The 25,156-nt window shown below is 38.0% G+C and overlaps 1 protein-coding gene across 2 annotated transcripts in view; it reads right to left on the bottom strand.

Moving 5' to 3' along the window:
• Positions 1-25,156, bottom strand: part of LOC307195881 (neurexin-1-like) — a 752,915-nt gene that overhangs the window by 96,800 nt on the left and 630,959 nt on the right. For both annotated transcript variants that reach the window (XM_079940449.1, XM_079940450.1), the window contains exon 10: positions 2,385-4,042. In XM_079940449.1, the coding sequence (XP_079796575.1) occupies positions 2,385-3,156 (772 nt within the window). In that variant the 5' untranslated portion in view covers positions 3,157-4,042. The remainder of the gene's footprint in view (positions 1-2,384; positions 4,043-25,156) is intronic.

Genomic DNA, 25,156 nt, shown 5'->3' with positions numbered 1-25,156 from the left:
TCCTTTCATGACTAGTGGTGATCTTTGCACTCTGTTTTCATTTCAAATTTTCAAAATGAATCAATGCTCCAGAACTATCCTGATGGATTTTCTTTTCTGGGCTGAATTACCTTATGCATCAGGTAGTATACTGTTCAATTATATATCTAATTCCAAATTCTTCATCTCATGGAAAGAGCTATCCACTTGCAAAATGCATTTCAGAGCTATCTAATTCTGCTTCTCTTCAAAATATTACTTCTGCCATGCTTTCTCCACTCTTAACTGTTCCTGATTATGCACATCCCTGGATTCCTATGTTAAAAATGCACAAAAAAATAAAAATTTTCATTTAAAACACCCTCCCACACAGAACAAGCTGTCATTGTGTCATATTTGTTTCCTAATTTAAGGAAGGAAGTTACATCTCACGTGTTCTTCGTTAAATTGCCGGCTCTGTATTTTAAAGTGGCACTGGGATACTTAGAGCAATTTGTCCCATAAAATAATGTCCATTTTTTTAATAATGTCCATTTTTAATTCATTTCTATTTATCAGTGCAGAGGTATGCAACTTCAAATTATACTACAGCAAACCATCAAATACAGCTATCTTATTCATGGTTTACAATTAAGTTAGATTTCGTAGAGAAAAAGTATGTACTGTTTTATTCTTGGAAAACATAACTATAAAGCCTGATGCTAAATCCATGGAAATTTACTGATCAACCTGAAGTGCAGTATAGGCCATGGAATACACAGTCTTCTATAATTACTTAAGACAAGATACATAAAAACAAAAACCTTCGTGAAGGCAGAAAGCAATGAAATAATGTTTTACTTTTTTTCCATTAGCCCATGAAGGCTACAGAACTCTCCTAATGACCAGATTTTTTTTTCTTCCTAACTCCCTTTGCTGTTTAAACAATTACAAATTTTATCAAGTCTTCATTTCTCTTAAAGTCAGGTAAGAGAGGACTGCCAAGTCCAATAAGATTTACAAGGGCTAGTTCCCCTTAGCAGTGTCAGCAAAAAAAAAAAAACAACAGAAGACATACAATAAAATACAACCATACATAGAGCTTTTGTCACTACAGCTTTCAAAATCAGATTTAACAATCCACCTTTTAAAAAAATCAGCCATAAATGCCATTTATCCGTGTGTTGATTGCTTTGATTTGACCCATAAGCTATCTACTTTAAACCTTGACATCCCAGCCACAGATCCATCCATATTTCTTCTTTTTCATATCACTTGGATTTTGTTCATAGGCTTTCCTGTGTCTATACAACAATATTTTCTCCTTGGTCACTGTCGTGTAGCAACATTGGAGAAACACAGTAACGACTGAATTTTATGTATAAAGGGGAGAAAATAAAACTTATAGAGATATGAGTTTTTTAAATTCCACAGTTTCAATCCCTAAGAACAACAGGAATTACAGCTTGGCCTCCACTACTCAGGTAAATATCATTAGCTGAATATCCTTGGAAAATCTCTTGCAATCCTTCATCTGCAACCCCTGTTTATTAGCCTGAAGAAGCTTCCCAGTCCAGCAACATCTAAATTTCTGTACTATTTATCCTCCCAAGTCATCTGCTAATTGAAAAATATGCTGTTTAATCTCTAACGTTTCTAAACACGAGCTGACCCCTCTCCCATTTCACGAAACCACAGAAATAATATAATTTTATTAAACTGACAAATGTTGGACTTGGACATAACCAAAGAAACTAACATTAATTCCAAGAACCCTCTTCCTTCTTTTCAAGGAAATCCTCACAAGCCCTCTCCCGCCCCACCACCTTTTCCCACAACCAGGAGCAGGTCGTATCACTTTTCTTGTAAAAAGCACAGCTGTGCTTATGAATCCTGTCTCCCTTGTCCTTTACCAATGAGTAACTACGTGGGGATGTTCAACCACGGTGAATCTCTCCTGGCTTCATTTTTCACCAAACGTGTGCCCCATCTTCTAGATGCTTATCTGCATCATACGGGGAAAATAGGTGTATTACAGACTTAGTGGTGGTAGAGGAAAAGCACAGCATACGTTCGGGTGTGCCCCAGCTTGATGAAGATAGGGAGCGGCTGGGCAAAGAACCAGAGGAATGAAGAGGAGAGGTCATTCTCCCTGCCCCTTGAAAGGAAGTAGGGTTGGTAGAACGGGCTCCCGGGAGGAACTGAACCTGGAAATGGGGGCTGCTCAACCATGACGAGGATACCAAGGGAGGGGCTGTGAGAGGTGATAAGGCAGAAACACCCGAAACAGGTCTTCACCGGGACCCTGTCTGAAACACGCTCCAGAGAAGGAAGCCCCCATGCACGGGCCCGGGCCTACCTCGCCCTGCCTCCCCGCGCCCTGCCCAGGCCGAGGCCCCCGGGGCTCAGACGTCGTCGGGCCTTACCTTGGCTGCAGTCTTTGCCGCGGAAGCCGGTTCGCGAGCAGTCACACACCGCCTGGTCGTCCACTACGGAGCACACGCCTCCGTTGAGGCACACCCCGCCCTCGCCCTCCTCGCCAGCCTCGCACGGGCTCCCGCCGCCGCTGTTAGGCGGCTCGTCGTCCAGCTTCACCTCGCCGCTGTCCACCGGCAAGGCCTGCGAGGAGTTGACCCGCACGTCGCGAATCCACCCTTTGAAGGGCTCTCGCTCCCGCACGGAGGCCAGCGTGAGCTTGAGCGCCGCGGCGCGCAGTTCCGGGGGCAGCCCCCCGACGAAGAGGCCGCTGAACACCGTCATGTCCCGGCGCTTGGACTTGACCTCCACCCACTTGGCCTCCACCTGGTCGATGAAGAGCGTGGTGTTGCGGAACTGACGTCGGATACGCACGCTGTGCCACGCGCCGTCGTTAACCGGGGTGTCGGCCAGGAGCGTGGCGGGCTCGGCGCAAAAGATGGAGAAGCTGAGCTGCAGGCGGCCGCCGCGCGTCAGGATGAGCTCCAGGAAGTCGCAAAAGCCCTCATCGTCGAAGTAGAGCACTAGGCCCCGGGCGCTGCGCGTCTTGAGCTGGAAGCTCATCTCGCTCTCGCAGCAGGCGTTCCACTTGGGGAAGCGCGTCCACTGGCCCTCAGCGCCCGGGAACTCCAGCCCGCTGCCGAGCTCTGCCCAGCAGCCCAGGAGCAGCAGCGAGAGGCACACGAGAAAGCAGCCCCCGCGCTGGAGAAGCGCCGTCCCCATGCTCGGAGCTGGGGTGCGGCGGGGGGGTGCCGGGGCCGACAGGGTCAAAATGGTCCTGGACACCGTGATGCAGAAATAGGGATCCGGAAATAAGTCGGGTAAGGGGAGGGGCAGGAGTGGGAGGGATGCACCCTCCTTTATCTAGCTCTTTTTTTCTTCTTCTTCTTCCAGCAACCCCTCCCTCTCTCCCTATAGTCCCCTCCCAACTGGAAAACGTAGACCCCAGTAGTACAGGGCAGCCACAGAACTTCCAGACCAAAGGGAGGATACACTTTGGAAGCAACGCTCTGGAAAAGGTGTCAACAGAACGTCAAGGGCAATCACGCATCCATTTATCGGTGGTGTCAACAGATGCTTCACTCTTCAAATACCATCATCTGCCAGGTACCATCAGTGGTACCAGGCAAAAGGGAAGCAGTTCGAGTCACACTTTCCAGGCAATTACAAGAAGCCAGCAATGAACCAGGGTCCTTGAATGCTTGGTAATGCCTCAAGTGTTTCTCCTCCAGATGTAGTGTCCCAAACCAGAAGGGAGAAAGGGGCCCCTTGCCTCTTTAAGGCACCACTTATCAACCCCAGAGGAGCTTCAAAGGCCTGCTTCTTCTGTCATATCATGGACTTCCAGTACCACTGTAGCCAAAGCAGAATTCCTTGCACACGGCGGCCTCACAGGCTGGGTTTTACTTCTCTTTGTCCCTCCCCAACAGTAGGGTTCAAACACAGATGCTGTGAAATAGCCAGAAGCTGTTAGCTGTGGAAATCACAACAGCTCCTCTTCTTTCCTCTCCGCCTCTGCAAGGCCAAGCTAAGATGCCAGCATATCAATTGGTTGTGTGTCGGTGATGCATTTTGATTTTATTTTGTCTTTTTATAAGGACCCAGAAATCTGCAGAGAATGAAAATAAAAATTAAGTTCTAAAGTCTGTTAGAGTATCATATAATCATTATTCAGCCCAGAAACCAGGTATATAACTAGTGCTGTTAGGAAGTCAGAGTTAACCTTATTGGAAGGAGCTTATTTGTCCTGATCTACCAGTAAGAACTAATTTCTCCTAATAATTAATATCACACTCTTACAATCAGCCATTACACCCTTGTAGTTTATTATAACTGTTAATAGGTAACCCTCCCAGGTTTGTATAGAGATTCGGTTAATGTTGTCTTTTACTATATCTGAGAAAGTTTAATTTTTAAAATATAGGAGAAGGAGAGGGAAAAAAAGGCTCTGTTAGGGATTTCTGCTTGTATTGTGCACTGGTTACATGGACAATAAAAATACAACCTATTTAAATCTCAGTTAATAGCTGATTTTACAACAGGCAGAGCACATCAAAATGTTGACTGGAAGCTGCCAGCATGGATTTGTATAGCATTTCTACCATTTTATTTTTCTCAGAGAGAGAAGGAATATTGATAGTTTCTTGGGCATCTCTCTGAAATTTCAACCAAGTATTTTCTTCCTTTTTATTAAAGGAATAATCCGTTATAGGAGAAAACTTCCCACTGGAGTCAGATGTCTATTTTTAGCAGCATTTGTGTCTCAGCTGCCATAATATTAACTCCTCTAAAGATGGGTGAAGTATTTAATATTTTGCCTAACAGTGTAGTGATCTTAACTCCTCTTCAAGTCCTTTCTGGCTGTCAGCTCTTAGAATTTGTGTGGTTAAAACAGCAGCTGGCATGTGTGTCACCTTAGCTGCTGTGGTTCCAGGATGCTCGAATTTAAAATCATATCTTTGAATTACTCACGGTACTATTAAATCACCTCTCTTTATTCAACTCTAACCTGACAGGTTCTTGTAATGGTATAGAAATCATAAATAGTGAATTGTTTTTAAGGCTTTTTTTTTTTTTTTACCAAAAAATTACTCTCACATTTTGACAAAAAACAATCACAAATGTGTCATCTGGTCATGTCAAGAAAACACATGTATTTCCCTCACCACTTCCCACTATCTCCTCCCACCACATACACACACACACACACACACACACACACACGCACACACAAACCAATTTATTGCCTAGACACAGAAGCTCACTATCCAATTAACACTTTTTTTTTCCTACAAGCTGAAACTAGCAGTAATTTATGGCACTGCATTGTGCTGCCGCTCCTCCATGGAGGGAGCTGAGAGCATTTCTCTTCAGTACAGAGCAATCCCTACAGGTGTCAGCTGAGAGCCACCAAGCTAGGGGATCCCACTTCAAGTTCCTCCCCAGATGAAATTGATGACTGGTTCTCTCTCTTTCAACACACACACAACACACTACACACACACACACACACACACACACACACACACACACACACACACTGCCCACTAGCAAAGGGAAATAAAGATCTCAGTTGCTTATTTATTATGGCTGATACAGTCCACACCATCTGCAATCAGCAGCCATATCTTGTCTACTCCCATGCTAAGCCCAAAAAAAGTGCTCTTAAAAATCATTCTAAGATAGCATACTATTCAATATGCTTTCATTTTTTAACTGGACTCAGACATCTGAAATTTTCAGTCATTGTGAAATAAATCTGGAATTTCAAGATCAAGAGTAGTGTTTTGAAACCATCCACAAGCTCGTGTGTTAGAAAACCATTTTTTTTTTTGTAAGTCAGTTGGAGCCAATTATTTTATTAACTTATAGTACATAGATCACAAAACCTTTCATTACACCTCTCTCCTGCCCTCCTCCACTGATGCATACCTAGACAATTTTTTATGGAATGTAAGAGAAGGGGAAAAACATATATATTCTTACCACAGCGGAGGTCAACTGACTCTCCCAGTTCTTAGAGGAAGCTCATTGTGTGTGACAGAGTATCTGTATTTATATGGAGAAAAAGATTCTCTCTAGGTGCCCAGAAAACCTAGTGAGTTCACAAATTAGAGGATAAAATAAAAGGATCTGAAAAACAACCTCACTGCAGCCAAAGGAAGAAGCACTCTAATTCAGAAGCAGACTAACAGCCTCATTAATCTTTTCTTTCATTTCTAGAATCAAATTCATTCCCAAGCCACTGGAAGGATCGATATAGTATGGTCATCAGCTGCAGTTGCATTTATTTTAATATGTTTACGGTAACACACACCACACACACGCACACCTTTCCATGCACCTTTCAATAAACCATAGTAAAGAACCTGAAATCTTTGAATTTTTAGAAGTGCCTATCTTTTCCCCCTGGCTTTTGCAAAGTCCCTCAATACCAATGCACACCCAAAATTCTCCCTGGCTTTCCCGCCCAGTCTCTAAGCTCCATCTCTAATACCAGTGCAGTGTCTTAGAGCCTGGAGTCAACTGCACAAATTCAGGCTAGGCACAGCATGGAGCTGATGGGGAAAGGAAAGAAAGATGTAGCTGTAGGTGTATCTTATTGCTTTGGTTTCTAACTTGCCCATTTTCTTTTTTTGCTAATAAATCACTGCATTCAGTCTTTAAGTTACTACCCCAGTTCCACTGTCTCATCTTCTTACCATCTATTTAAAAAGCTTCATGCAAAACAACCAAGATCTATACTCCTCCACCCTCCCACCACCCATCCTTCCCTGTGCATTTGTGGCGGATGCTGGCTCGGTTACAATGGGGAAAGATATCCTTCTCGAGCTAGCCTCGCCCCATCCCCTCCCCCCAACACAAATTGAGCTTCTTTACCTGCCCGGTTATTCCCCCTTAGCTCGAGCCAGAGCTTGAGGCATGCATCGGTCAAAGCGAATTTCCTGAGGTCTGTGCAGAAGGCGACTGCTGCTGCCTTTTCAGAAGCGTCAGGCTTGAGCGTCTATCTCCAGGAGTGCGGGAGGGAAGAACAGGCAAAGGAGGGGAGTAGAAGGGGGAGGAGAGGGAAAGAGCTGGGAAGGAGGAGGCGGTCGTGGAGCCCGAGAAGGCTGGGTTACGTGACGCCGGGTGCTGTCCTTCCGAAAGAGAAGGGCGGAGCTGAGCTCTCCGCAGTACCATGGAGAGCGGCGGGCCGTCCTCAGACTGGGATACTGGTGGGCGCAGCCCTGGGGCGCAGCCCCTCCCGGTCGGGATGCTTCGCAGCGAGGTGTGCTTCTGCCTTTGCTTCGTCCCCTTGCTGTGGGAGCCCGCTCCTGGGGGCGGGGACCTAACGCAAGTGCTTCTAACTTGTCACCACCCACCCTCCCCCACGGGGTGGTGGTTGGGGGAGAGAGAGAGAGAGAGAGAGAGAGGAACCAGAGAGCCACGTAGCCTACTGAGCATGCCCAGGACCCTGCTAGACCCACGGAAAGCTGTGTGGAGATTCCACTTCTCCGGGGTTTAGTCGTGATTGGGAGAGGGTATCTGAGAGTGTTCCAGGGCCAAAAGGAAGGGGCCAAGGAGTCGGTGATTAAGATGAGCTCTGGCTTTACTTGCGCACTTAGATCTCCTGCTTGGAACCCTTGAAAAGCTACAGCTCTTCGCGGAATGCAGGGACAGGCAAGATTCACACAGTCGCTGGCATTCCCCCAGATCCACCGTCCCTGCCCCACCCCTTACTGTGGCCCTGGGCTGAGTGATCACTTCAGATTTTCACGATCTGCCTAAGCTGTGCCGAAAAGATGTGAAAGGGACCCATCTGTGCTCTTCCCTGGCCATGGGCATCCTGAGCTGAACCAACTTCTGTAGCTGTTTAACTCTTCCCTCTGTCTCCTTCTTTTTGGTAAAGCCTGGAGGAAGTGAAACTTGATGCAAGGCTCTAACCATATCACTGGGCATGCCTAGTAGGCATTGCTGAGTTTGATGACAAAGGAGTTAAATCTAAGGGAGCTTGCAGAATAGGTGGTAGAGAGGTCTGAAGTGTGTGGCTAAATTATAGTTTGAGTCCTATGGACATTTAAATTCCTAACCCTATTACATTCCTAGCCTGGGTTAGTTTTAGAGCAGAAAAAGCAGACATATTGATCTCAACATCACAAAACTAATAGCTTCAGCCTCAAATGCTATAAGGTAAGACTATCTTCTGCCTCTAGGCCCTATAAGGCAAAATGGTAAAAACTAGACAAATTCAGGAGTACTGAAATAATAATATACATTCCAAATGCAATATTCATTTCCTGCCAAAGAAACCAGAACTCATTCCTTTTGATAAACCTATTTCTACTTTCACTACTTTTGTAAAAGAGTCTAAATAACTTGGAGACAGGAACAAGTTTTATTATTTTTATTGGCTTCAGAAAGACACTGTGGTCAAGTAATTAAACATGTGGGAACTAGAATCAGGTTGTCTGGGCTTGAATTTCATCTCTGCCATTTATCAGCTATGACCTTGGGTAAGATGCTTAACCTTACAATGCCTCAGTCACCTCATCTGTTAAATTGGATATATTAGCAGCTCCCAATTCATCTGTTTGTTGTTGTGGAGATTAAATTAATAAACGGACATAAAATATTTTAGAATTGAGTGACTACTAGCTTATTTCTATTAATTCCAAGCCCATTCTGTTCTGTTTGACCCAATGGAAGTCACTTCTCTGAAATCCAGATTCCCTGACTGTGAAGTAGGGGTACTGGTGAGTACCAACTTATTTTACAGGATTACTTTGGGGATGTAATGAAATAATAACCATTAACGTTTTAAAAAACAAAAATGAAATTTTAAATAATGTAAAGCTAAGTCTCAGAAAAATACCTTATCTAAGGTTAACCAGTCATTACGTGAATTTGGATCACAAGAATACTCTACTTAATTCAGGGCCTTTATAAATTTGTCCTATGGGGCTTCCCTGGTGGTGCAGTGGTTGAGAGTCCGCCTGCCGATGCAGAGGACACGGGTTCGTGCCCCGGTCCGGGAGGATCCCACATACCGCAGAGCGGCTGGGCCCGTGAGCCATGGCTGCTGAGCCTGCGCGTCTGGAGCCTGTGCTCCGCAGCGGGAGAGGCCACAACAGTGAGAGGCCCGCATACCGCAAAAAAAAAAAAATAAAAATAAAAAAAAAAAAAAATAAATTTGTCCTACTATTTGCCAACAGGTTCTAGAGCAAATAGCAGATAAGGTATGCCCCCATGTGTCTATTATAGAGGTAAAGCTTACTGAAAAGTAAGTAGAAGGGACAGTGAATTTTTAAGAATTGAATCTAGAAATGTTCCATGATGCCCTTAATATCTGTGTGTACATGCATCAGTGAATCTTATGGTGATAGCAGAAGATTTCTAGAAGCTCTCTTAAGAGTCAAACCCTGTCTTTTTTTTTTTTTTTTTTTTTTTTTTTTTTTTTGCGGTACGCGGGCCTCTCACTGTTGTGGTCTCTCCCGTTGCGGAGCACAGGCTCCAGACGCGCCGGCTCAGCGGCCGTGGCTCACAGGCCCAGCCGCTCTGTGGCATGCGGGATCTTCCCGGACCGGGGCACGAACCCGTGTCCCCTGCATCGGCAGGCGGACTCTCAACCACTGCACCACCAGAGAAGCCCTCAAACCCTGCCTTTTACCTGGACTCTTAAAACCCATTGATTGCCACCAGTGTATATGACCTGATTAACTATTAAGTTTCTTTAATTTTACGTTTGTGAATTTGGATCTTCAGTTGGGCCACAACGTTTCCATTGGATCATGGTTTTTCTTGGGGTGTCTTCTGTGGGTTTCTAATTCAAAGACATGTTACAATTCTTATTCTTCATGCATAAGTTTTAAAACAAAAAGTCCTCCGTGCCCACCCCTTACTCTCTCTCACACACACACACACACACACACACACACACACACACACACACAAATCTAAACTGAGGGACTAGATTATATGTTGCAGTAATCCCCTTTGCAGTTATCAGGTTTAAAGTAACTACTATCTAGTCTAAGAAACATGGACAGATATAGATCTCTTTATTTCAGTAAATATGCAGAGGGAAAACTATCAATATGTGTTTAGAATGGAAAAAATATCACAACATAATTTAGTGACAAAAGCTCTTTATTTTAAAGTATGACTTGCTGTGCTGTTTCTAAACAAATTGTTTCAACTCTCTGAGCACTAGTTTCCTCATCAGTAAAATGAGGATAAGGGCACCTCACTTTATAAGATCTGGTGAGGATAATGCCAATATCTAATTTTGAGCGTCTGCTCCATGTGAAGCAGTGCTCCAGTGCTTTACTTACATTAACTTAGTTTATCCCTCACAGGAACCCTATAAAATAGAGTCTAGGATTTCACTCATTTTACCAATGAGAAAAGTGAAGCACAGAGAGGTTAACCAAGACAGTCAAGGTCACACCTAGCAATATAAGAGCAAGGAAGGATTCAGACTCAAGACTGTGATCTTAAACACCTGCTACACTGTCTCTCATCAAATGATCAAATATGCCTAGCACACTTCTTGGCACAATGCAGATGCTAATAAATGTTAATTCCCCTTTTAAGAGTTTCATCAAGAGGAATTCAGGAAACTAAACAGTCAACTTTGGAATGTGGTAATGTCTTTCCCTAATGACAAATACTATATGAAATATCTTAATGAAAACCGGTGAGGTGTTCTTAATATTACTATCATTATTTTTGTTTGTGGGTAAGATGTGAAAGGATTCCTACTGATATGAATTTGAGGCAATTTAACACTTGTCAGAAGAATCTAATTTTTTTTTTTTTTTTTTTTTAGGAAGTGGAAACTAGGATTAATTCCTCTGCAATGGACCTTAGGGCATCTACCAATTTTCGGCTACAGTAGTGTGTGAAGAATTATAACTCCTGTCCCTTGCTACTACTCAGAACAAATGAGATAATTGTGAAATCAAGGTGTTTATGATTATGTCTGATTGGGAGAATTTCTTACAACCCAAATATGGAAACATAAATAATATCTCATGCCATAAACTGGTTAACTTTTTGCAACAATGAAAATGGAAATGCATGATCATCATAAACAAATACATTTCCATAGGGTATTAAATATTAATGAGCATTCTAACTTGGAAACTTGCTCTACACTAAAAATAAATGAAACTAAGTGATAAGATTTTTTTGACTGAGAAATGAATACAGAGACACTCTGTGTTTATTACTGCAATCATAGCTTGTGCTTTAACATTAGGAAATCAGTGTAAACACCTACTTTCTCAATTAACATTAGGCAAAGTGGAGGCTTTGAGATACCCATGAATTCCAAGACTGATATCAATTTGGAAGGGAGTTTTAACTTTACAGATATGTGATTGAGAAGAAATGCATGGTAATAATGAAGGAATATATGAGTTGATATGTATTAAATAGTTTTCCACTAAAGATGGTAGATAATTTAAAAAAGCAAGAAGATTTATCATTTTGAGGGATTTTCTATTTGCTGTGATTCAAGTGATCAAAATGAAGCCATTTTTTCTACTGAAATATGGTATCACTAGGGAGAGATTAAATTACATGATATTCTCAACTAAATTTCAGATTAATAGTGAATTCCTCTAACCAATTACAGTATCACTGTTGCATAACTGGAATGCTATTGTTTAGTTTACAACTTATTTATTTTAATAATATATACAATCCTTGTAACTTGGTTTGTGGTTAAATGTCTCTAGCTGGTTTCCTTTGTATGAACCGATATGAGTTTCTCATGAACAAAAGTTGATGAATAGTTCTTGAACATGCTGCTATGTAAACCTCATTTTCAACACAGCAGCTAGAGGAATTTTTAAATGCAAGGAAATGCAATAAGTCTGGGTCTTTGGACTCAGCTATAGACTGGAACAAACATACTGGAACTTTCATGTAGAAAAATCCCAATAATTTCTCATGAAGTTTACTAAGTTACTTTCAGGAGAAATAAGCAAACTCAGCATGTTAAATACTTTTGTACTACTTGAAAAAATCTTCGGCATAGTAAAATTAGGCTACTTTCACATGAGTATATAATTTTTCAGTAATCAGAAGATAGACTGTGAATTTTTTAATGCTACAAATTATTTGAATAATGATAATTATTAAGGTATCAAGCTACAGTAGAGAAAGCACATGGATAGGTACTTGAGAATAGTAGTTAAGTTCTAATCAGTGCACCTGCTAGAGAGGTTTCAATGTGCGACCACTGCAGTGTGTTTGATGAGCAGTGTTCTTAAATCTAGGGCACCACTAACACCTGTGTATGTTCTGTCATGCCTACCCCCAGACTTCCTTCACCCCACAATAATGAAAAATCTTTCTGGAGAAGAATAGCAGCTACTAAACTAAGTTTGTGAGAAGCCCCTGCCTGGGGTGTTATTTCACTCACTGATTAGTTACATATTTGAGCCTGTCTTTGTTATCCCCTGTAGGAACTTAGTTCTCCTCCTGTCACCGAACTTTGTCTCTTTATTGCCCCTGCACCTACCCCCACCCCCACTTACAGTCAATCCCTTCCATTCCCAGCTGCTAGACTTCAGGAAAGGAATTTTCTCATTCATCAGAATCTAGCTTTACGCATATTTTCATTGGGTCCCTGCATCCAATTTGTTTAATTTAACCAATCCAGTTTAATTTCCCTTACTGTGGCTTTTGAGGGAAGAGCAAGAGTTGTGCTGGAGTTATAGATGCCAGTGAGATTCAAGCCTTATTGTACCTTTGCTTCATTTCAGCTTATTTCTGCCCCCGGAAATCTGTGGAATCAATTCTTTGTGCTGGCATATTGAAATATTTTGTAGTTAGCTTTTAAGGCACATCCTGTGTGAATTGTTTGTTTGTTGTTCGTTTGTTTCCCATCCTATCACAAACTACTGCCCCTCCCTCCATTTCTATATATAGTTTTGTGTTTTTTGTTTAGACTTTTGAAGCTACTTGTGAAGCAGAATTAACAAGAGTTTTATTTTTATAAGAGCTTTTCTCTTGCTGAAAGAAAAATAACAGTAAAATGGAGATGAACTAAAGCCTAAATTATTTGCACTTGATCTAGACAACCCATTGAATGAGACTATAGTACCATACTAGGCAATTAAATTTTCTGTAAATCAAGGAGAGCAGATGGAAATGACTGAGCAAGTCCAGCATGTGACATACATGAGTGAGGTAAACGGAAGTGGGGAAACAATGAGAATGGGTTGGCACTGTGGCCAAATAAAAATTGCATACTTTTCCAAAAAGGGCATCTACTCCCCAGCCCTAGCAGATTGTGGACAGGTGGGTCCAATGTTGCCAGATTATATGATTTTTCAGAAGCACCTGGAAATCTGGAATTTTATATAAAAGCTATTGATTTATAAAATCATATATCATTAAAAAATAATGATAACCTCCACAACAACAAAACTGTACAGGACAAAACAGACTTCTTTGCTGCTTGGAAATGGCACATGGGCTGCCAATTTGTCACCTTCACATTTATGTTCACACATACACATGCAAACTCACACTTATGCATTATTTTTGTCTGAGTTCAATATTTCAAAAGATGTGTTTATATGTTCTAAATCCAGCTAAGAATATAAAGTGAATAGATATAATCAAGATTAAAGTTTTATCTATTGGAATCAAGAAGATGATTTTCTAAGTAGCTTGGTATATGGGAAGAAACACTGGATTCTGAGTTACATATGTTTCCTAGTTCTAGCTTTGTTATTAGCTTTGTTTAATGCCCTAAGCAAATCTCTTAGCTTCTCTAGTTTAATGCCTGCTTGATATGTTGTGGGCTGAATTGCATCCCCCAAAATGATATGTTGAAGTTCTCACCCCAGTATCTGTGAATGTGACCTTATCTGGAAATAAGGTCTTTGTAGATGTAATCAAGTTAAGATGAAGTCATACTGGATTAGGGTGGGCCTAAATCCAAAGATTAGTGCCCTTATAAGGAGAGAAAGATTTGAAGATGGAGGAAATACAAGGAATAGAGCCATACAGACAAAGAAATCACAGCGATGCAGCTATGAGCCAAGGAACGCCAAAGAATGCCAGTAACCACCAGAAGCTCTGAGAGAGGTATGGAATAGAATCTTCCTCAGAGTCTCAAGAAAGGACCAACGATGTTCACATTTTGATTTCAGATTTTTAGCCTCCTGAATTGTAAGAAAATAAGTTTGTGTTGTTTTAAACCATCTAGTTTGTGGTAATTTGTTATGATGGCCCTAGGAAACTAATACAGTATATACATAATAGAGAGGTTGGGAAAATATACATATGGAGAAAACTAGTATAAGAGGCAGTATGCTAGATGATTTTACATATGTATTACTTTAACCCATATAACGACCTTGAGAAGTAGACATTCCTTCCTTCATTCATTCATTCCCCTTTCTTGTTCTTTTCCTCTCTCACTTTCTCACTCTTGTTCCTGCTCTCACTTTCTCTCTCTCTCTCTCTCTCCCCCTTTCTCTGTCTGTCTGTCTTTCAACAAGATATGGCTTAGAGATTCTAATTAACCTGTGCCCAAACTCATAGACTGCTTCTGGATGGAATGACAACCAGATGTGTCTATGACTAAAACGCACATTCTTGTTCACTGTACCCTTCTGTTACAGTACTTTTCAAAGACAGAAAGCTATAAAATATAATATAAAATTATTATTCTGGAGTTTTCTTTAATTTTTAAGAGATTGAAAAAAGGAAGAGAAAAAAATACCACAATAGAGAAAGCAAGAATACCTCTCCCAAATGCATACATCTCAATACATTTTAGGCAAACACAGGTCTTGAATAGGCTATCAGGATAAGAAAAAGGAATACTGTAGTTTTCTAGTCATTTCATACCAGCAGTAATTTTAAATGAAACTTTTTTATTGTAGTATGGAGTAATACAATATAGAAAACCTAAGTCTAGAGCTTGATGAATTTCAAAAGAAAGTGAACACACCCATGTGATTTTCATCAAGATAAATAATAGAATATGACACTCATATTCCTTTCAGCCATTTCCTATCCCTTCCTCCATACATGTAACAACATCTGTATTTCTAACCCCCAGACTAATTTTGGCTATTTTCCAGTGTGTATCTATACTGTAATTCAACATATTCCCCTTTGCATCATATTATGCTTGTGAGATCCATTCACGTTGATGCATGCAGTGGTAATTTGCTCATTTTTTAATGCTTTATTCTGTTTTATAAATATATTAATATTTATTTATGTATCCAATTGTTGATAAACATTTGGATTACTTTCAATATCTAACACTTACAAACAATATGTTATAAACATTCTTATAGTTATTTGGTGCAAATATATACACAATTCCATTGAGTCCACACCCAAGTTTGCATTGCTGGGTCATGAGTTACCTTTAGTAGTTGTTGCCAAAAAGATTTCCAAAGTTGTAATAATTTATACTCTGAAAAGCAGCATGTGAGAGTTTCTCACTTTCTGGCCAACAAATACTTATCAATCATCTTAATTTTAGATATTTTAGTTGATATTACTGCTCATTGTGGTTTTATTTTTTATTTTCCAGATGACTAATGATGCTGAGCACCTACTCATCAATTTATTGGACATTAGGATATCCTCTTGGAAAGTAGCCTATTCAAGTATTTTGCCCATTTTTCTATTTGATTACCTGTTTTTAAATTTAATTGTAGGAATTTATATATATTCTGCATATGATTTATTTTACATCTATGCATATTAAAATACCTTACCCTCTCAGGGTAAGCTTGACTTTGTGTCTATTTCATGTTTGTTTGTTTTTTTGATAAACAGGAAACTTAAACTTTTCAATATTTTCCATTTTGGTTGTTTCATGTGTCCTATTTCAGAAAAAAAAATCTATGCTAAATCATTATGTTACCTTGTAGTAATGTACTTTATGCTTCAAAAAAATATGTCTTTCACATTTAGATCAACATTACATCAGGGTTTAATTTTTTTTCTTGATAAGAATATCCAGTTAACTCAGAACTGTATATTGAAAAGACCATAATTTCTTCATTGTTGTAATTGTTGTAATTTTGTTTGGTAATACTTTATATAGGGTTTCTACAGCTAAATTCATGAAGAAGAATGGCCTGTAATTTGGGAACAAGGTAGGTAATGCTGTCTTTATAAAACAAAATGAGAAGTGTTCTCAGTTTTCCCTGTTTTCTTGAAGGATTTATGTAATACTGGTATTGTTCTTCATTAAATGCTTGGTAGAATATTCACTAATGAGGTCATTATATATTTATAAATGATCCTTACAGATGCTCCATTTTCCCTGGTATTAGTAAGTCTTATTCTTCTCTCTTTTTAACTTCATTACTCATCATAGGGAACTATCAACTTTAATCATCTTTCCTAAGAATCAATTGTTTATCTTTATTTACTTTTTATTGTATATTTGTTTTCCATATAATTGACTTCTGCTTTTAAAAATTATTTTTCTCTTATTTTCTTTTTGTTTAATGCACTCATTTTCTAATTTCTGGCTAAATTCTTAAGATGGATACTCATAACCTTAATTGTCACTCTTTCTTCTTTTTCAATATCTTCTTTGAAGATTATACATTGTCTTCTTAACATGACTTTAGCTGCACCCCACAAGTCCTGATATGTGGGATTTTCATTATGATTCAGGTGAAAATATTTTTTTCATTTATAATTGAGATTTCTTTTTTGATCCATAGATACTTAGATGCTTAGTATGACAACTTTCAAACATTGGAGGATTTTTTTCCTAATATTATGCATTCAGAATTCATGTTCTTTATGATATCAATCCTTTGAACTTTGTTGAAACTTACCTTAAGGTCTTGTATATATTAATTTTTTAGGCTTGAAAAGAATGTTTGCTCCACAATTTTTGTGCATGAGTATTCTATGTCTGTTGGTTAAATCAAGTTTATTTACTGTGTAATTCATATATTATATATTCTTTATGTTCTGTAAATTTTTCTTTATGCATTTTGTTATAAATAAGCAAATATAATTTTTATGTATTTTAATATATTTTGTCATATATGTATAATTTGTTGAATAAAAATATAATTGTTATATATTATTGGTAGAGGAATGCTTTAATCAGTATGCTATATCCTCTAGTATTGCTGCTGGCCTTAAAGTTTATTTTGTCAGATATCAGTGTAGCTAACCCACTTTTCTTTGTACTAGTTTTTGTAAGGTATATATTTTTTATTTTCACTTTAACTTTTCTGTATGTTTATATTTAAAATGCTTCTCTATATATTACATTTGGTTGAGTTTTAAAACTCTATATGACAATCTTTGTTTTTACTTGGAGTTCTTTGTCTATTTATACTTAAAATAATTGCTGATATAGTTGGATATATACTATCTTACTATTTATTTTGTAATTGTCCTACCTAGTCGATGTTTCCTTTTCCCCTCCTTTTTTGAATTATATTGGATTAGTCAATTACTTGTATTATTTAACTTTTTTCCTCTAGCAGCTTTTAGTGGTTTCCTCGGATTATAGTATGCATGCTTAACTAATCATAGTCTAAATTACTATGTCCAGGGCAATGTAAGGACATTTGAACTCTTTAACTCTCTTTCCCCTTTCTGGTTTTTGTGCTATTGTTGTCTTGTATTGCATTTCTATGTTATAGTCCCTATGATACATTACTATTATTATTTTATAGGTCAATATTTATAATTATCCACATACTTAACTTTTCCATAGCTCTTCATTCCTTCCTGCATTTAGTTGTTTTCATTGGATTTATTTTTTTCTGTATGAAAAAGGTCCTTTGCTATTTCATTTAGTTGGGTCTACTGGTGGCAAAAATCTCAGATTTTGTTTCACGATATACTTATTTTGCTTTCCTTTTAAAAATAATATTTTAGTTTACAGAAAATTGTTGTTTGGAAAATTATTCTTTCAGCAATTAAAACCCATCATTCCAATATATTTTGGCTTCAATAAATTATATTGAAATGTCAGTTATCATGTCATTTTGCTGATCCTTTAAGGTTATGTATCTTTTTAGCCCCCGTGGTGATTTTTAAGATTTTTTATTGTGGTATTGGGCAGTTTTACTATGATTTTCAAAGGTGTGGTTTTCTTTGTGTTTTTTCCTGCTTAGGGTCTTCTTGTATCTGTGACCTGATACCATTCATAAATTTGGGAGAATTCTTGGCCAGTTTCTAATCACATATTGCTTAATTCCAGTTATTTCTCCCCTTTCTTGCTTGAACTGCAATTTTGTATATGTTAGATAATTTTACCACATTCTGTGTCTCGAGTAATTTTTCTTTTTGTTCCCATTTTTTTTTATGGTGAAATATACATAATATAAAACTTACCATCTTAGCCATTCTTTCTTTTTTTTTGCAGTGCACGGGCCTCTCACTGTTGTGGCCTCTTCCGTTGCGGAGCACAGGCTCTGGACGCGCAGGCTCAGCGGCCATGGCTCATGGGCCTAGCCACTCCACGGCACGTGGGATCTTCCCAGACCGGGGCATGAACCCATGTCCCCTGCATCGGCAGGCGGACTCTCAACTACTGCGCCACCAGGGAAGCCCCATCTTAGCCATTTTTAAGAGTACAGTTCAGTGGCATTAATAAACACATTCACAACATTGTACAACCATCAACCCCGTCCATCTCCAGAACTTTTTCATCTTCCCAAACTGAAACTCTGCACCCATTAAACAACTCCCCCATCACCACTCCTCCCCCAGGGCCTGGCACCCACCATTCTGCTTTCTGTCTCTATGGGTTTGGCTTCTCTAGGAACTGCATGTGAGTGGGATCATACAGTGTGTGTGTCTTTATGTGATGGGCTTATTTCACTCAGCACAGTATCCTCAAGGTTCCTCCATGTTGTAGCAGGTGTCAGAATTTCCTTCTTTTTTAAGGCTGAATAATGTTCTGTTGTGTTTATATAACACTTTTTATTTATCTATTCATCTGTCAATGGACACCTGAGTTACCTCCACATTTTAGCCATTGGGAATAATGCTGCTACGAACATGGGTGTACAAATCTCTCTTCAAGACCCTGGTTTCAATTCCTTTGTGTATATACCAAGAAGCAGATTGCTGGGTCATATGATAATTCTTGAGGCATACCATACCATTTTCCATAGTGGTTCCCGGCAATGCAAGAGTTCCAGTTTCTCTACATTCTTGTCAACACTACTGTTTTCTGTTTTTGTTTTCTTGTTTTTGTTTTTGTTTCATAATAGCCATCCTAGTGACCATGAAGTAGTATCTCATCACAGTTTTGATTTTCGTTTCCCTAATGATTAGTGATGTTCAACATCTTTTCATGTGCTTATTGGCCATCTGCATGTTGTCTTTGGAGAAATGTCTAATTAAGTCCTTGCCCATTTTTTAATTGAGTTGTTTGTTTTGTTGTTGAGTTGTAAGATTTCTCTCTATTTACTGGATATCAATGCCTTATCAGATATATGACTTGCAATAATTTTCTTCCATCAAATAATTTTTCTTTCTCCATTCTATATTATTTTCTATGCTTTAGTCTTGATATTTTCTGTTGGCTTAATATTTAGTTTACTAATTTTTTCTTCTGCTGATTCTAACCTAACCTCATTTAGGTTTTTTTGTTTTTACTTAAGTGGTTTTATTTTTCTAGTTATAGAATTTCTATTTGATTATTTTTAGATTCTAGTTTTTGGTGAAATTTTTCATCACATTATCTATTTTCTTAACATATTAATCACAATTATTTCAAATTCTGGATCTGATAACACCAATATCTGAATCACTTATTTTACTTTTTTGTCTCCTTTTTTAAAACTCTTTTTCTTTTTTTCTTTTACAGTCATTTGGGGTTTTATTAGGTCAAATGCCTGGTAATTGTTTGTTTGTTTGTTTTTTTGGAATAAAACATTTTTTTAAAAGTTTCTTAGCTTTTCACCTAAGGTAAATTTAATGAAAGTAATAGCACAGCAGACTGCCAAAATACACTTATCTTCTATTAGATAGCATTGCCCATCAACTCTCGGTGGCCTCAGTTGCTCTTTAAGGCTTGTAAACATTTTTTAAAGCTTTTTCTAGTTGTTCTTGGTTGGCACGTTAGTCTATAAAAAAAATTCTATCTTCAATAAAAGTGGAACCTCAGAGAGTATCCATTCTCTGTATTACTAAAGAAAAGCCATGGCATGTCAAGGGAGGGATTTGTCAACTACGCTTTTGGAAACATGTAAGGACATGTCTGTATTCATACCAAGGCTTCATTCTTCATCCAGTAGGTACAGAGGGTAGAATGTTTTTCCTCATAGAACAGATAGCTTTATGCAGAATTTTTACTTCTAACAGCAAATTAATCCCATGTGCAAACAGACATGCTTTTCATTATGTTTGAAATTTTTCAAACATTTAAAAAGCATGCAAATGAGCCATAGTTGTCCAATGTGTAAATTACTAATGCATGCCTAGGTACATAGAACTATTTCCTCTAAAGTATAAATCATGAATGCATTTGACTTCCACATCAAAACAGAATTATTATATGACATTATCATGGTTATCATCACTGGGCTTTATTCAAAAACCACTCATCATCAGTTGAGTAAGAGTGAGCATACATTTTTCCATTTTCCATTGCTTTATTCCTCAAAGTAATGTGGGAAATTCTAATAATAAAAAGCTAAATGCCTTTGAAAATATTTTCTCCAAAGTTGATAGAGTCTAGAATAACTATGTCCAGAGTTACGGGCAGGATATTTTGAAATTTGCCATTTGTTGGTAATTTTTTGCAAAGCAATTGAGGCAAATAGCATTTTCTTCCTGAGGACAGTCATTACATCTAGCTTGTTTGCCTCTCCTCAGGATCTCACAGTGTCTGCCATATGGTAGGTACACAGGCAATATATTTTTTTTTAATAAATGGATAAAAAGAAGAATGACTAGAGAATCCTTAAATAAAATATTATTAGTTAAGTTTGGGATAAAATATAAGTGAAAATATGACATAAATAGTAGTCTTAATTTTCCCTTTATAAATTACAAAAAAGGCTTGAGGCAAAGGAAACAATCTCATACCCTTAAATATTTTAAAAAGTTGCTAGAACTTTATTTTCCTGAAATGAGCTAGGTTTTTGGTATAAAATATTTACTTTCTTAAATTAAGAAAAACTATATATGGCAGATATAAATTTTTCATAGAAATTTATGAAAAAAGTATTTTCTACAGTAACAATGGAACCAGCAAAATTCTCAAGAACTTACTGTAATACTCTTTTCTCAATTTTTTTGAAAAAACATTTCAAACTATAGAATTATGAAGCTTGAAATGACCTAAGTAGTCTTCCTGCTCATTTCTCCACCACTGTATAGGACAATAAAATAAAGTATCAATTTCAATTTTTAATGTCTCTGAAAATGTTACCATATAAAATGAACGCAATTAAGGGCTTTATAATCCTTATAATGCAAAAAAAAAGAAATTTCCTTTAGGTCCTAACCGAAAAACCTTCCTACTGACATTAAGATATGAATATATTTTTCTAAGGTGACTACTATTAAAATGCTTTGTATGTAGGCAAAATAATCTCATTATAGAAAAATCAAACAATGCACTTTTTATAGGAAGATAAAAGCACCCAGATTGTATTTCTAGTGATAATCTCTATCAACATATTGGTGAACCTCTCCACTGCAAATTGTACTCACCTACAAACTTGCTCTTTTTCTTTTAGAGGCTTTTAAGAAATTTTCACCAACATATTGCACTGTCATCACAATGACTACGTCCTCAATTAACAAAACGCTGGCTCCTTTAACTGTGCTCAGAAGGCTAACTTTATGTTTTAGACTTCGTATTACTTTTTAGTCTGCAATTCTATGCCATGTTTGAACAACTAACAATTTTCAAAAGATCCCTGCCATGTGTAGGTTTTAAACAAGCTGTTTTAGTTTAATGAAGACAATAGTGAAACTTTGCAATAGTAAAACAGCCAGTATGACAAAATCTGCTTCTGTGAGTATATTGTCACAACAAGTACTTAGTAGGCAATCAAATACTTGGCTTGGGTTTCTTCTTCTTGGTCATGGGGATTCAAGAAGATTTTCTTTAGAGAAATTCTTCCATCCAAAATACAATAATAACAGCAAATAGAACCTCTGAAGACATTATTAGTTGTTGAGGAGAACTATAATTTAATCAACTCAGTATTTTTTTTTTTTTACTTTATACTCAAACCTGGATACAGGCACTCTAGTTTAGCATGTTCCTCTCCCTTAATATATCCTCCTCCCCCCTTATTTCATTTTTTAGTACATTAGTTAATTTTAAAAATTATTGACCTAGCCATATGTTTTAGGGCACTCTCACTTCAATCTCAGTCTAGGAATACATAAGTTCATTTGACTTCATTACATAATAGATCTAACTAAATTTGGGGAGCATGATTGGTCTTAGCTCCAGGCAGAAACATATTTACCCAGGAGATGCAATTGGAGGGAAACAACCCATCGTGCTTGGATGTCAACATGCTTTTAAATAACTGAGGCAATTCCATTCTGCACAGTGCATAGAACCAGAGCTGTAACTGGGGTGAGGCGTTTGCCTCTGGTCCAAAAATTAAGGAGGTGCTGAAAAACTCAGTAATCAAAATAAACAATATTTTAATGCACTATTTAAAAAGATAAAATTAATGCAAAATTATCCATGATGGACAAAAAATAAAAATTTAAATAAAGGAGTAAGTATTACTTATTTTACTTCTTTTAAGTATTACTTATTTTACTTCAGGATTTAATATGGCTTGGCAGAGCTCTGTATTCTGCTTTTTTTTTTTTTTTTTTTTTTTGCGGTACGCAGGCCTCTCACTGTTGTGGCCTCTCCCGTTGTGGAGCACAAGCTCCGGACGCGCAGGCTCAGTGGCCATGGCTCACGGGCCCAGCCGCTCCGCGGCATGTGGGATCTTCCCGGACCGGAACACAAACCCGTGTCCCCTGCATCGGCAGGCGGACTCTCAACCACTGCACCACCAGGGAAGCCCTGTATTCTGCTTTTATTATTTCTTTTCTTTTTTTTTCTTAAATAGCCCCTTAATTTTTGCAACCAAGGCAAGAGCCTCATTCACCTTATTTTAACCCAGGCCCTGCAGTGGAGGCTCTCCTTTGTCACTACTGAAAGAAGTAAAAGTTTCAGAAAATACAAAGGAAAATTCAAGCTACATAATATTTTTTTTTCCTTTCTGTTGTAAGGAGAGAATTTGATAACATCATTGTGCCTATGCATCCCAAAGTGGACATTATTTACTTACAGATATCCATGATCATCCTGGTACCCCCTTTCAACTAGATCCTTATTTAATATGTATAAGGCGGGGAGTCTAGGAATCGGAACCTTATAGTAAATATCAAGTGATTCTCTTGAAGATTTTCTGGAGATTGCTTCTACTGTTTTCTTTTCCTGGCCAGACTCTAACAGCCATCCACTGTTGCTTTTATCTCTCCTAGCAGAGGAAAGTGTTCTTAATAGTAGCTATGTGGTAAAAAACAAAAAGAAACCCAAAAAAACCACCAGAGACTGTGCCTGGTTATATTCAAAACAATGCCAAAAATTTTTTTAAAAGGCTGGGCATTTTTATGTCTTTTTAAGTTTTCATGGGGCTTTCACAGCTATATGACTTTTACTAAGTTGTACAATTTGTCAATTTAAATTAGCATACATTTGGTGTGCTGAAAATGACAATAACTGGTGAATGCTATGCTTAGTTAATTTGGAATTTAATTTTATTTACTGTGTGGGAAATTTACCATTTCAACTATTTTGCCATTAAAAAATTAATACATGAATAAGAATATATTGCATAATGTAGATCTATATGTTTATAAATTCACCTAAATTCTTACAATGAGAACATTAATATTTTCTTATAATCTCTTGAAGAGTAAATGTAGGTTTTCTAACTTCTACGTCTTTTCATATTGTATCAGCTTATTAGTGTTTATGATAATCACGTTCTAGGAACTACACATATTGAAATCACCTGGGCTGTTCACTACAATACAGATTCCTGGGCTTGTTCCAATATTTCATGATTTGGAATTTTCTAAAAGCAAATCCCAGGAATCTAAATTTTTAATCTTCATCCCCATATAACTCTACTGTATCTTAAACCTTGATTGGGTGTTAATCCTTCTGTAGCACTCGGCATATACACTTTATGTGTTTTTGGCATAGTAATTTGGTGGGATGATCTAGTCTTCCAAGGAGCCCTGCCCACTTCCCAACTGGCCCAAATGGAGAGGAACATATGACTGCTCTTCCCCACTTCATAAATAGCAAAATAATGGAACAGCATAATTAATAACAAGAGTTGAGGCTGAACAAAAACTGTAATTCAGATTTCTCTCTGATGCTTTTCCTGGGGAGGTTATAACTTATATCTTTATAGACATAAGTGTCCTATATGGGCATGAGGGCTGACATTCAGAGACAGACCAATAATCCATTTGGCTGTATATACAACACTCTTACTCTAGAAATGAACTAACAGGAGGCACAGGAAGGACACGTTCTTAATTTTCATAGTACTGGAACCAATTACTCTACTGATTTCTTTCCTAAAACTAACAGTATTTAAATTTCAGCCAACTTCACCAAAACAAAACAACAAATTCCATGAGTATACTGTCATCTATGGACAACGTAAAGGAGCACTTCCATTCACGTACCTATTTAGAGGCTTTATAGCATCCCTCCTTCCTTCCATATGTCTTCGTCTCTTTGTATCCCCCACCCCAATCTATCTCCCTAAACATTATGTCTTCAGTCCCCATCTGTTTCAAATTGAAGAGTTATGTTTTACTAGTTGACTTCACATACAATTCAACATATTTAAGACATTTTCTAATGCCAAAGCTTCACATTGACATCAGTTAAAAAGCATAATCAAAGTCAATAAATACCATTAATTCAAAGTCATGTATCCAAGAACTAATGTCTTTCCCCATGAAATTTAAATCTAGAGAAATCAGTTAAATATTACACCCACACAGACATCCCATTTGCAAATCAGAGTCTCTGTAGTTAAAGCAACGAGATTTACTGATAAATATTTCTTAATAGCAGTCCTTGCACATTTTTGTTTAGAGTCACATTGTCTGTGCACTATTAAAATTCTTATTAGGTTACTCCCTTACAGAGGCTTAACAACATAAAGGCAATAAGAGGATAGCTCTAGCATACAGGAATCTTGAGGTA

The sequence above is a fragment of the Stenella coeruleoalba genome (assembly GCF_951394435.1).
Source record: "Stenella coeruleoalba genome assembly, chromosome: 13".
NCBI classification, from domain to species: Eukaryota; Metazoa; Chordata; class Mammalia; order Artiodactyla; family Delphinidae; genus Stenella; species Stenella coeruleoalba.
The sequence above is the reverse complement of the archived record's forward strand: the minus strand, read 5'-3'. Positions and strand labels throughout refer to the sequence as shown.